Source organism: Mesitornis unicolor, unplaced genomic scaffold (genome assembly GCF_000695765.1).
Source record: "Mesitornis unicolor isolate BGI_N332 unplaced genomic scaffold, ASM69576v1 scaffold43271, whole genome shotgun sequence".
NCBI classification, from domain to species: Eukaryota; Metazoa; Chordata; class Aves; order Mesitornithiformes; family Mesitornithidae; genus Mesitornis; species Mesitornis unicolor.
The window spans coordinates 1-12,768 of NW_010166576.1; the positions used below are offsets into that span (position 1 = coordinate 1).

Sequence of the window (12,768 nt, forward strand, 5' to 3'; positions counted from 1 at the left end):
CCGCGGAGCCCGCACGCGTGGGGTTTCCCGTCTGGGAAGCCTTGAGGAGCATCTGTGAGTGGTTGCGCGTTATTAAACCTGTGTTCTGTCCCAGACAAGAGTGGGTGTGCCCCGGTGTGACCGCCACTGGCAAACTCTAGGGCTGAGGCTGCCGGGGGAGCGCGATGCACCTCAGACATCGGCTGGAGCTGTTCCCGGAGAGCAGCGTCACGCTGCTCCTCTTCAGCCGCGTCAAAAATGCCGCTGCTCTGCGGAAAAAAGCCATGGAGGGATCCATTGAAGGAGCACTGATAAACCCTGCGATGGTGAGTGAATGCTGGCCTCGTCCTGTGTGTACCGCAGTACAGGTTTGAAGGTAGCATGGAGACCCTTCCTTGGGGGAGCTGTGAAAAGCGCCCTGTGCAGTAATCGCAGCCACACCTGTGTTGTAATCCCTGTCACACCAGTTGCCCTACACAAACTTTCTCTGCACAAACGCCGCTCCTTTCATTCCATGACAGTGGCACAGCGTCAAGGCTTGTCTATGCGAAAGCGAGCCCTGGCAGCACTAACCAGAATAGTTGTCATCTTGATTCACTTGGCATCCTGCTTGGTGGAGCTATTTAAATCTACTTCCATCTCTAAAATGTAGTGTTAATTGCTTTATGGTGTCAAAAATCTACTGTTTGGTGCCTTTGTTCTCATTTAAACCCATAGCTAGTTTTCTTTTTTTGTTAGAATTAGCGAAACAGTAGTTAGGGAAAGGGAAAAAACAAGAATCTTATCTGGCAGTTTACTGACAGAAGATTTAATTAATGTGATTCTTTTTTCAAAGGATTTCAGTAATCTGATTGGGAGTATAATCTTTCTGTCAAGTATTACTCCATGCAGGACATAATCACACTGACTTTGGAAGAGCAAGAATTGCTAAAATAACTAGCAGAATAGTGTTTTGCTCACTTCTCTGATTACAGACATACACTATCAAAATTAAGTGGTCAGGATTTTTTCAGAGTTAAAAACAGTATGCTAAATTTCTGTTTAACTTCTCTTGTGTTTTACAGATTGTAGATCCTTTTCAAATTCTTGTGGCAGCCAACAAAGCAGTTCATCTACACAAGATAGGTAAAATGAAGACTAGAACACTCTATGCAGAAATTATTTTCAGCCTTTCACCAAACAACAATGTAAGACTTACTGAACAAGTGTCCTTTTTTGCCAGAGAAGCTTGCTAAGATCCATGCAGCCAAAGTAAATATATATATTTGCTTAACTGTTTACCTGGTTACTAATAGAGGTTACTGTTATTTTTAATAACACTAATATGCTGTTATCTCTTGTAGCTTGCCAGAATTCCATTAATCTAAAATGTGTGTCAATTTATACTCTTGGGGATTTTTGACCCAGTAACTGAAAAGGTTGCTTTCATGTAGTGAGAAAGTGACTCATGTAATACTGATGTAATATTTTGATATTTTTCATGTTTTCTTAGATTTCAGATGCATTTAAAAAGTTTGGCATTTCAGACAGTGACACAGCAGTACTGATTGTTCTGGTTGTGGACAGTGAAAAGCCTGAAAATCTGCAAGATATAGCATCTCAAGTAGAAGGCCAACAGGTTTCTCTGGATGAACTCCCCCAGCTAACAGACATTGCCAAAATTAAAAAGGTACGTAGCCGAAAGAGATGACTGGTGTAGAGATAAGGAATAGTTTAGTTGTCTGATTAAGTATCAATGGACATAATTAACTTAGGGTTTGTATTTCTTTGGCATGACTGGAAACTTGTTTTAAGTGAAACTTGATTGTTTTTTTCATATAACTTTTTTGCTCTGGAAAAAAGTTCTAGTTTTCACACCCTGACATCACGAATTTTAAGTCATCAAATACTTAACATTGTTAGGAAGTTGGAATATAAAAATAAATTCCAGATTGCTGCCTACCACTCAGTCACTTTTCCTTCCTGTTGCCTCAGGCAAATATCCATGTAATTAAAAATAAACTTTCAGTCCTGAACAGTTTCATAATCTTAAGCACATAAATAGTCCCAGCATGGGCGGCTGAAATAAGAATGTGTTGATCAGCTGCTAGGAGCTGTGACAGGACATGTGTGCTCTTAACAGATTACCATATGCTAGATAGGTATCTTGAAGCATATGTGTTTCACTTGGTAAAATTCAAGTAACTTGAATCATCTTGATCATATCCCCCAAAGTAACGATGGGAGACATATGAATACAGTTGGACAAATCACAGCATATAACATGTGAAGTGCTACTCTCATTCAGTTTCTTTACTTTGTCTCTTGCAGTTTCAGAATTCACTTGCAGGCAAGACAAGATAGAAATTTCTAATGTAGAAAGTAGGGGAGAGGGGGAAATCTTTTCTGTTGTGTATATGTTTCTAGAAGATAGGTGATCAATTTTTTTCTTACTTATATAGCTTTCATGTTTTTCTTGTTCTTTTTTTCTGCAGGTGTACAAAGTTACTCCACAGGAAGAAAAAATCAGCACCTTACTGGATAGCGTCGTTTGCAGAATGTCAACAAAAGATGTTTAATGAAAATGTGGAAATAAACTTTTATAAAGGAAAACCAGGACTTTTTAAGATGTACAAACACCTTATTGCAATTCATCCTGCATTTCAGAGAAAGTGGTGTAGTACTGAGTAGTTTGATGGCATTTAAGCTTTAACCATAAATGAGCAAACTTGGATATACAATCCATTTTATGATTCTATGATACGGCGGTAATCTGAGCTGTGTTCTAAGCACAGAGAGCAGAATTTGCTATTGGCATTTCTGTCCATTTTCTTAACAAGAGAAAAATATCATTGATGCCAGTCCCTTAAGTTGATCGTAAACAGAAGGCTTAAAAATCTCTACTTAGCTTTTCTCTTTCATCAAATGTTTCGCTAGTCCCAGATAGGATTCAAATACAGTAAATAATTTTTATTACCGCTCCCCTGCCTTGTTTTGTTCTGGCACCCCTGATGGATGATATCCTTTTAACGATACTACTGCTGCAAGAGGTGTCTCTGTGGCACAAAGTATTGCTGATGAACTAGAAAAAGGAAAGTTTCCATAAACTATCAGGAGTGCCTCTCTCTTTCTGCTAACGGGGTAGAGCCGCTGCCCACTGCTTGGGAACAGGCAGGGGTGGGAGGGTCAGCATGGCATCTAGGGGTGGGGGCAGTGTGGGGCAGGGGCATCTGAGAGGTGCAGAACAGCGAGTAAGGTGTGGATGTATGATGAACGGTAAGGAAGTAAGGTAAGGAAGCACAAGTGATGCTATGGTGGTGTTAGCACCTGGCAATCTGATGTCATCAGATGCAGTGTACTGCTGAGGAGCTGCTGTGGTACTTCGGTGTTGGGGTTAAAGGATAATGAGAGGTGCTTTTACTTTATAACACTGAATTATGCATGGTGGTGCTGACTTCCTAGGGCCTGGCTCTAGGTGCAGAATTCACAGAGAAATTTGCACTTAAATATTCACTTAAATTGTTGATATAACTTACACAGCATTCTGAAAGGATGGTTGAACTCGTTTTATTGAACGCATGTTAGGAAAAGCCATCAAAAGGAAGTAGAAAGAATATCGATTTCCAGTAGTCACCAGGTCAAGCAGCCCTCATTGAGTATCATTTAATCATGTGCAGGCATCCTGTTAAAAAAATTACTGTCCTAATTAGGTAGAAATCCATACTGTTTGTTATTGTTAAGGTGCATTGCTTTTCTGGGATGTATGTAAAACTGTATAGCTGTCTGTGTTTTGGGTTTTTTTTCCCTAATGTTCTCTGAAATATTATGATGTGTGTACTTACAAGGTATTCGTAAGAGTATGCCCCAGATTCTTACACATAGTGTTTGGGAAAAGAAAATGTATTTTGGGGGAGAGGCACGTCTGAGTTAGAGTTGAAACAATCCACTACGGTAAACAGACCAGCTAACTGACATACAGACCTAGTATTGCCTGTGGTTCTGTATTTAACATGGAAAGCCCTAGTTTCTGCTTTGCATTTTGATTTTGGTTAATTCTTCCCCCCATTAAAACACAGTAGTACAAATACTGTCCTTTTCTTACCAGCCAAATCAATGGGAAAATACTTAACTGAGTACCAAGGGAAGTATAAGCTCTATCAAAAGAAATGTTTTGGGAGAAAAGGCTGTGCTGATTTCTTGATTTAAAAATTCTTTTGCAGAATGTATCATCCTCTCTAAAGGGAAATGTGAGGCAGTAGTAAAAAATGGAGCTTGGAAGGGCTTGAGTATTTGGAAAAAAATTGTGTGTAACGTCAGCATGTGAGAACAACAATGGAAAATAAGATACTTGTTTTCCTTGTCTTGACAGTCCAGTCGGTACATGGAGTATATCAGCATTTGCTGGCTGAACTGCTGACATTGTTTTTGGTAGCTTAAAAGAAGAGCAGACAGGTATGCTTAAACCACAGCCTTTTTTGAACATGTGTAAAGCATCAATCTGGTCTGTTTAATACAGGAGAAATAATAAAGAGATGGCTGCATAACAACTGATACACAAGTTTCAAACTTGGGTTCCAAGTTTCTAATCTTTGTCAGTCCATTTCATTTCATTGGTGTAGAAACAGTAAATAGTTTGTTACTGTTGACAGGAGTTAAGTTATGAAATTGTGATTTACTAGGAGACCCAAATGAGCTATTTTCATGGGTGGATTTGCCAGTAATTATTTTGGGAGTTGAAGCCCCCGCCCCCATAGTATCATTCAGTCAGGCAGATGATTTAAGTCTGTTGGCAGTGAAGACTATGCCATTGCCCTGTAAGACCACAGTGTTCCCCTAGTCCTAATTGCATTATCTAAGTTAAATAAGTTACAAAAACTGTAATACAATAAATGCAGATTTTGTTGACCCTGCAAAGTTACATTTGTCATTCTGAACACATTAAAAATTAGTAAATTTGGATCTATAATGTTACTGTTAAATTGACCACCCCTGTTTTCCAGCAAGGCAAAAGTTTAAGGTAAAAAAGACAGGTTTTTCAAAACATTTAATGTTTTGGTGCTGTCTTCTCTGAACTTTCGTACTTCATCTCCTCTGTCATAAGGTGAAAGAGAAGAAGCTGAAGCATTTTCAGTACCTGACTTGGATCTCCAGTGCTTCAGAGGCAGGATTACACCTGCATGATTTATAAATTTAATAACTAAATAAAAAAGTGTGATGTGTGGTCAGTTGTCCCAGCTTTTCTCTTTTTTAGGTGGGGTGGTGGTTGGTGTGGGTTGTTGTTTTTTTTTGCCTGTGCTGCCTTTTTAACATTGTCTATATGACAAAAATTGAGCAAAACCAGCAGCTTGTGCTTCTAAAAGGCAATCACTAAAACCTCGTCCACCACAGAACTCACTTTCCTGCTTGAATGCTTTGCAATATGTGAGTTTCTTAGGAAAAAAAAAACAAAAGAAGAGGAGACAGGGCAAGCAAGAAACAGACTGTACCAAGCCATCTCTTGCAATGACTTGGTAATACGCAGTAAAGCTAGCAGGCTATTGCTGATCAAGTTAAAGACGGTTCCCAAGCCTTCGGCCCAGGTAGATCTGATATATGTCCAAACTGCTGTCCTGTCCATCACGTATAGCTCTGGGCATGCAGCCGGAATGCAGACATATACTCAAGGAAAACTTGCCTGCCTTGTCCTGACAGTGGTATTTGCCCTCCCCTCTGGGAACACACCAAGATTTACCAGCAACCTTCACCTGTTGGCTGGCGGACGTGCGGGGGATCAGATGTGTGCCCATCTCGTGGTTGGGGGAGTGTATATTTTGGCACATGGCAAATCTCACAGTGATGTGAAAGGGATAGTCACAAGTTTTGCACAGAAAGAGGGAAGCAGAGCATAGGCTACCTCACATCAGGGTGTCTCCTCCCAAGTGCTCTGCGGCCACATCTTCAGGACACTGTGATAAACGTGGCAGCACAGATGATACAGATTAATTGTTCTGGCAGCTCAATTTATGAGCTGCAGCCTGTGCGTCTCTGAATGGCATGTCTGATGCTAGTAAAATGTGTGTCTCTAAAAGCAATGTGTGTTAGAACAAACAGCCAATCTGATTCACAAAATACTAAGCAAAGGAAAAACCAGCATCAGCTGTAGGTGACTGGCTCCAGAACTCAATTCCCTCACCATTAGGTGTGCCCCCCTCCTCAGCTCTATTCACTGCCTTCCTCTCCTCTGTCATCCTGAGATGCTTTTACTTTAAAAGCCCTTCACAGTTTACATTCGTCTCCTACAGCCTAAGCTTACCCTTCTTGCCTTGTTATGTTTTCAGAGCTGCAGTTTCAGGCCTCCTTCTGTGCCTCCTTCAGCTAGGGGAATTTCCCTTCATCATTTTAAAAATAAATGATTATTCAGTACCACTCTGACTCTTTGTCAAAACTCCCTCTCTCCTCCAAAAGCCTTGATGATGATAAGCTTCCAGCATGCTGAGCCCATTGCCCATCACACAACCCCAATTGCCTGAGGTTTTTTGTACTCCTGTCAGAACGTATAAATCCCTTTCTTCTCGTGTACTTCAATGGTGCATTTGCGAGGGGAGGGACTGTTCTTTTGCTTTAAATTGTAATATTAGTTCATGATATATGGTTTATGACTGGGGTCCCTATGTCCTATGGCAATGTATTTAATGTGCTAATCATGTATTTTTTAATTATTATTATTACTTTGTGTGCTGTTCTTCAGAAAGATCATCAAAGCTTTGCTCCTGTGGTAAAGCATGGTACCTAACAATTGCCCGAGTAGGGTAACACCACTGGAGTGCTGCACAGATACAGAAACACTGACTCCAGCACACACCCCCACCTGCTGAAGAGCTGACATAGGTGTTTCTGGTGCTACACTGTGCTTTGTAAACACACCTTGAGGTACACCATGTAGGTCGTCTCAGAAACATTTCAGTTCATGTACCTCTCCTGATGATGGATACCAGAATGGGGTACACAGTACTACATAGTTACAAAAATGTACCTATCTGTTCCTAAGTATTCAAAATGTCTTGCAGTTCTTCTTCTTTATTAGGATATTGTTTGTTAGTTTAGGCAATGCTGAAATTTGGGGTTTGAGCTAAGTTCAGGCTCCAAAGGCTTGGACTATTGTTCCCCAACAGCCACTGTTCCCCAAAGCTGCCAGTCCATTGACCTGAGCTCGCCAGGAATAGGCAACCGTGCAATTAACAAGTTTAACAGAGACTGCCAACTGGCTGTATTTCCAGAGAGCCTGTGGGTTTTCTGAGTGGAGTTACTTCCCTGAAAAAGTGGACGTAAGGAATGCCACGTATCGAGGATAGGCTGGTGTATGTAGAGGTTGGAACTGCCATGAAGTATTAATGAATCATAGAAAAGCAAGCAGTAGTTGAAGAGGAATTAAATACATTGGTACAAGATTGAAGACTGAGCCAGTTGATTCTGCAATAAAGGATGCTTACAAATACAGTTTATTTCATGGTTTTATTCCTGAGTTTACAAAGGCATTACCGTAAATTAAAAATATGCAGATGCAAGCCCCATATAAATGCTCTTCAGCAGCTGAGATGAGAGTTTGACTTGTTCAGAGGTCTTCCTTTGCCTGCAGGATAGCTGGGGTTTTTTTCCTATGTTGTGGCATGGCAGATTATTTGCCTGCTTATAGCGTATGTCTTACCATGGATTGGGACTGGTAACCTTAGCAGAGGTAGGGACCGGACAACTTATGTTCAAAAATGGAAAGCTGGGGTGGATATACAAAACACTGACCAACAAAAGCATAAGTTGAACTCTTCTTCTTGCTAGCATATTGTCCGTAAAGTAAATTTCACATACATGCGAAGGGTAATATAAACATGTACAGTGGAAACAGCTATATGTTATTCACAAAGTCATGTTCTGTACACTGCCTAATAAATTGCTTCACAGGTTCAGTTCCACAAGTAGCAACAGTTTAAGCAGTTTCAAGTAAACTGTAATACGCTGAGATCATTTTTTTTGTACCTCCAGGGTATGGATAATTGACACAAATATTCCTTTAAATATCTGACAAAGAAAGCATATTACTGCTATAAAGAGGAATCCTTTCTTGACCAGGCTCCCCAAATTGCCATTAGAAGCATCACAACAAGCACTGTGTAAAGGGTATGGACTGTAGCAAGATCATCTCCGTGCTCTTGCTTGAACCCAGTGCCAGTTCTTGAACTGTGCCAGTTCTCACTTTTGTTCCCATTGGGTTTCTGCCTGTGCGCACGGAGAGATTGTATCCTGCCATAACAAAAAGCAAGATTAAGATTAAAAATGGTTCTTTTTTATTAACAGTTCAGTCGTGTTTATAATGAAGTCCAGAGTGTGCATTGTATCATTGACTAGATTTGGGAAAGAACTCTTCAAACTGTATGGGGCTAATAAAATAACTTCCATAATTGGAAACACAAAACATTTACCAGCCATTTGGTATTTCTCTCCCACTGACAGGCAGAGAGACTGAGTATGTGCTTGTTAGAGGACGCACAGTGCTCTTACTCTTCACTGTTGATACAGATCAGTTGTATGAGAAAAAACATACCCTTTCATTTTGCAATATTATGAAAGTGGCGGGGTTTAAAAAAATTTACCAGTTTCCAAAGCTTTAATCCATGGGAATAAGCACAGCATGTGCTATGTGAGCCTCCCATCCTGCTCTGATAATGTATTCCTATCTCTGCTTTTCAGAGAGGACTTCCCACAGCAGTCTGTGTCAAGGGATTCATTAGCCAAAGACACCAATCAGGAGTAACTACACAAAGCATATCCACAGGATTCTCTGGAGTAACATTTTACCTTGCTTTGCCACCTTTCCCAAACCATTTGAAATAAGAAGTGTTAGCTTATGGTAACTGAAGACCAGTTACTGTTACCTCCACTGAAAATTGCCTATTAAGCCCCTGTGGGCCTGCTTATTTTTATTTTTTTTAAGAGAAAAAAAAGTTGAATGCCTGTAATTCCATCTGAACTAGAATGCCAAAAGGAGGTCAATCAGCTCGGGATTTTCATGTAGCTTAGGAAGTGGGCTGAGAAGCATGAGATGTATTACAGCTCTGGTTCATACGTGATCTTGCTGTTATTATCACAGAAGAATAGGAGTTACCAAAAATGTTACCGCAGATAAAGCTTACGAGTAAAGATCTTTTAAACACAAATTATATTTACATACTTCTGCACACTTGGAAGAGAGCTGTCAAAACTGATTTGTTAAAAATGAAAGACTAGGAAGTGCCATCTGCAAAAGGGAATTAGTGCATTAAACAGAAGTTCTGTAGCTGAGATTTTACAGAAAGTAGTTGTAGAATTGGAAATACACATTTAACATTCGTAACAGGACAAGGGCTACCTTCTGTCTTGTGTAACTACAAATCAAATAGCACCGTTCATGATCATCTGCCAGCACTGGGTGAAGACCACAAGAGGAATATGCTGTCAGTATTTTGCTTTCCTGTTCCTACCTGAGGGGAACGCAGTATGTGCAGCTTACCTCCTGGAAGAATTCATGGTGTCCTGGTGATTGAGTTCTCAGTGAATCAGATTTCTTCTTGCAGAGAGGAAGAAGTCCTTTTTTATCCTCTTGTTTCCTTGCACAAAAGAGGAAAATCTTCACTCAGTACCAACAAAAAGAATCTTTCTTCCAAGCCCACTAACTTGACCAACGCTAATCTGGGAGCGCTTGATATGTGTCAATCAAAGTTCTCAAATTACTGTTTTTCTAAAGCTGATTTTGACATCGTTCTTCAAGAAACTCCCTGGAGCAGCTCAAAAGGCAAGTAATGAGTAATCCCAAGGACCGGCTTCTTTTAGCTGCTGGGATCCCTTCTTATAAACAGTAGCTCTCTGCTAAAGTGTTGCCAAATTCATAGCAACACAAGTAATGCACAGATGGAGGGTGCTGGAGATGAAAAATGCAGGATGAGCTGTAATTTAGAACTACTTTCTATTAGATCACAGGCTATTTTAGGGTAAAACTTAGTTCCTTTCCGCAACTGTAATTTTGCTTAACTTGCCTGGAGTGAAATTTCAAGCCTCCATCACATAGATGTGCTTTAATATTCAAATATTTTTATGAAAAAGTAAGTGCCTTCTTTAATAATCCGTTGATTTTTTAAAACACAATTATATTCAATAAGCAGTCAATAAGCAGTATATCAGCACAAAAGAAAATATTTGGACGTTTAGGGTTAGTAAAAAAGTCACATACATCCTATTCTTCCCTGACCACCTGGAGTCACAGTTAACAAGAGGCTGTGCCACTGCAGAAGGTCTCCCAAAAGCTGGCACTGCACAATTAGCTTGGCTAATGGTTGCTTTAGCATAATAAATCCAAAGGTCCAGCAACTATTTGTAGGACTCATGAATATACACACTTAAATTTGTAGATTAGAAAAACAGGCCAAAGTCTTTCTTTCCTAAAATAAAATATGAACATCATTTTGCATCATCTTCAAACTGTCAAAGAAAATCGTTCTTTCTTGTTTAAATGTTTGTTTAAGCTTATCGCCACATATAATTGCTGTTAAGACAAACCTAAACTTGTTGTTCTGGTGCATTTCTAAAGGCTTTTGCCTTTCTTTCACATAGTGTTTATGTTTTTATATAAACCAAATTGGTCTCTTTAGTTTTAGTAAAACAATTAGCAATTTCCAAATAGGTCCTGGGATATCAGTTAAGCTTCAGAAAATTAAGACTGAGCTTGTTTACTCATCTCTCATCCATCTTACAACTCTTTTCCATAAATACCATTTGTAAAAAGAGCTATTTGGATTTCATCAAGACTGTGATTGTGCCATGGACCCTCACTCACCTTACTGAAAAAAACCCTTGCTGTTGAGCTGTTAGTGACACTGATGCTTCCTCACCTGACTGACCACTGCCAGTCAGGAGGCACTGCTGGGGTGATGGGGAGCGAGGAAAGGCAGGAGGTGAGCATGGTAACACTCAGTCTGGCAGCTATTTACTGTGCACATTAGCCAGTACATAGGATACTTGCTATATACTCAAGCTGCATATATACTGCTTGCATGGCTCCATGAAAGATACCAAAATATAAGTGGCCAAGTAGAGAAAGGGTTACAAATTATTTTGTCTATATGAAAATCTGCTGGTCATGATTAACCATTCTTGTTCAGCTGCTAAATTCCAATCCAGTGATTTAGTCATTCCGGAATACTGAGAACAGAATACATCACTGGACTGCAATTTCTGAGGCCCAGTATGCATTATGAGAGAACTCTAGGCACTGCACAGCATTAAATGTCAGAAGAAATAAGGAAGAATGGTGTTTTCCTGGTGTTTCTTACTGACGTGGGTCTACTTTTAAAACTATTCTATCAGTCAGCGCATATTAATTGGCAGTAGCTGGGACTGCCATCCAGGAATCTCGCTATTCTTTATGTCAGCTTAGCAACAGGTACATATCCCTTTTGGTGCAGTTAAGTTACTAGGGCAATCATACCCAGCAAAGGTGTGGAGGAAAAAAGAGGAGCCCATCTTCACCCTCCATCATAACTAGCACAGCAGCTGTGCTGGGAGCCACCCTGAGGCCCTGCACTCCAGCAGGGCTCTAAAGCCAAGTGCTTCAGGAGTGCTTAGGGAACTCCTGGGCTCCCTGCAGGTCCTGGCACCAGGTTTGCAGACAACAACCTCCCTACAAAGCAGGCGCACAGAGGATTTCTCTTCTGCTGTCTCACAAGTGGAGTTCAGAGCCAATACTGCACATAGAGACATCAGGTTTATTACAATCTTGCGCAGGATCAGGTGCTAGCAGGCTAATGCAAAAAAACCTAGTACACTACAGGGACAGAACAGAAAATTTATATACTAGAAGTTGAGACCAAGTTACGATGTCATTTCACATTTATCTATGGCCTTTGATTGGTGTCTTAACTCTAGTCCTTTAAGGGTACAGTAGATTCAGAGGGTGGGGGCTAAAATTGAGGGCATTTTGGCTTAGGGGTGTGATTTTTACCCTGATAAGTGTAAATCACCCAGTGATTTATCTGACTTCGTGTCCCCCCAAGCAAATATAACAAGGTTGGCAATGCACACAGGGCTGCGCCCAGCCACAGAGCCAGCAGTTACCACCCGTTAGCACAGCCATTTTGAGTACTGCTCAACACTTCCCTTGCTGGCACCACCAGAGTTGCTGAGGTCAGCCAGGCAAACCAGGTTCTGCAGCGACAAAGGGGGGTAAAACGGCAAAGCCGAGGGCTGCACTTGAGGAGCAGAAAGCGTCAAAGGCGCGGCCTGGCCTGCGAGGCTGAGCAGAGCAGGAGGTGCCACAGCCCCACACATGGCTGCTGGCACCCACCCAGCCACCCCGCTGGCCCTGAGTGCTACGGTGCTCCAGAGGCCCATCTCTAGTTCCGCCAGCCCGTGAATAATGACATATATTTAATCTGTTAAAAACTGGCCAGAAGTGAGGGAGGCCTAGCAGCGGGGAGCGAGCCCTGCTCTGAGGCACGGCCCTGGCGGCGGCCGTCGTGCAGCCGCAGCCAACTACAAAGCCCAGAGCACCCCGAGGCGGGGGCGGGCGTTATCGTTCGAACCTGCCAATGAGAGCGCGCGCCACGCGTCACGTGAGGGGGCAGCGATTTCAAACGTCCTGGCGGCCCTAGGTGTTTCCTGCTCCGTGGCTCCGCGGAGGTGAGTGGAGCTGGGGCGGAGAGCAGCGGCTTCCGGCTCGGACCCTTGGCGTGGCAGTGTCTGGAGGGCATTCCCTGAGGCTTTGCTGTAGAAGGGCCGCCGCGTTCGCGGGGGCCCGACACAGGGGTG

At 41.7% G+C, this 12,768-nt stretch overlaps 1 protein-coding gene across 1 annotated transcript; it reads left to right on the forward strand.

The window, feature by feature from the left end:
• The first annotated feature begins 164 nt into the window (after window positions 1-164).
• Window positions 165-2,554, forward strand: TPRKB (TP53RK binding protein). The gene is made up of 4 exons (XM_010195005.1): window positions 165-305; window positions 1,044-1,166; window positions 1,472-1,648; window positions 2,454-2,554. Exons 1-4 carry the CDS (start codon window positions 165-167, stop codon window positions 2,535-2,537), a joined length of 525 nt encoding a protein of 174 aa, XP_010193307.1. The 3' UTR covers window positions 2,538-2,554.
• The last annotated feature ends 10,214 nt before the right edge of the window (window positions 2,555-12,768 follow it).

Excerpts from the sequence above, each read along its gene's own strand:
- TPRKB (XM_010195005.1), top strand. The coding sequence starts at position 165 with ATGCACCTCAGACATCGGCTGGAGCTGTTCCCGGAGAGCAGCGTCACG. Across the intron at positions 1,167-1,471 it reads GCCTTTCACCAAACAACAAT|ATTTCAGATGCATTTAAAAA; the intron begins GTAAGACTTACT and ends ATGTTTTCTTAG. Across the intron at positions 1,649-2,453 it reads ACATTGCCAAAATTAAAAAG|GTGTACAAAGTTACTCCACA; the intron begins GTACGTAGCCGA and ends TTTTTTCTGCAG.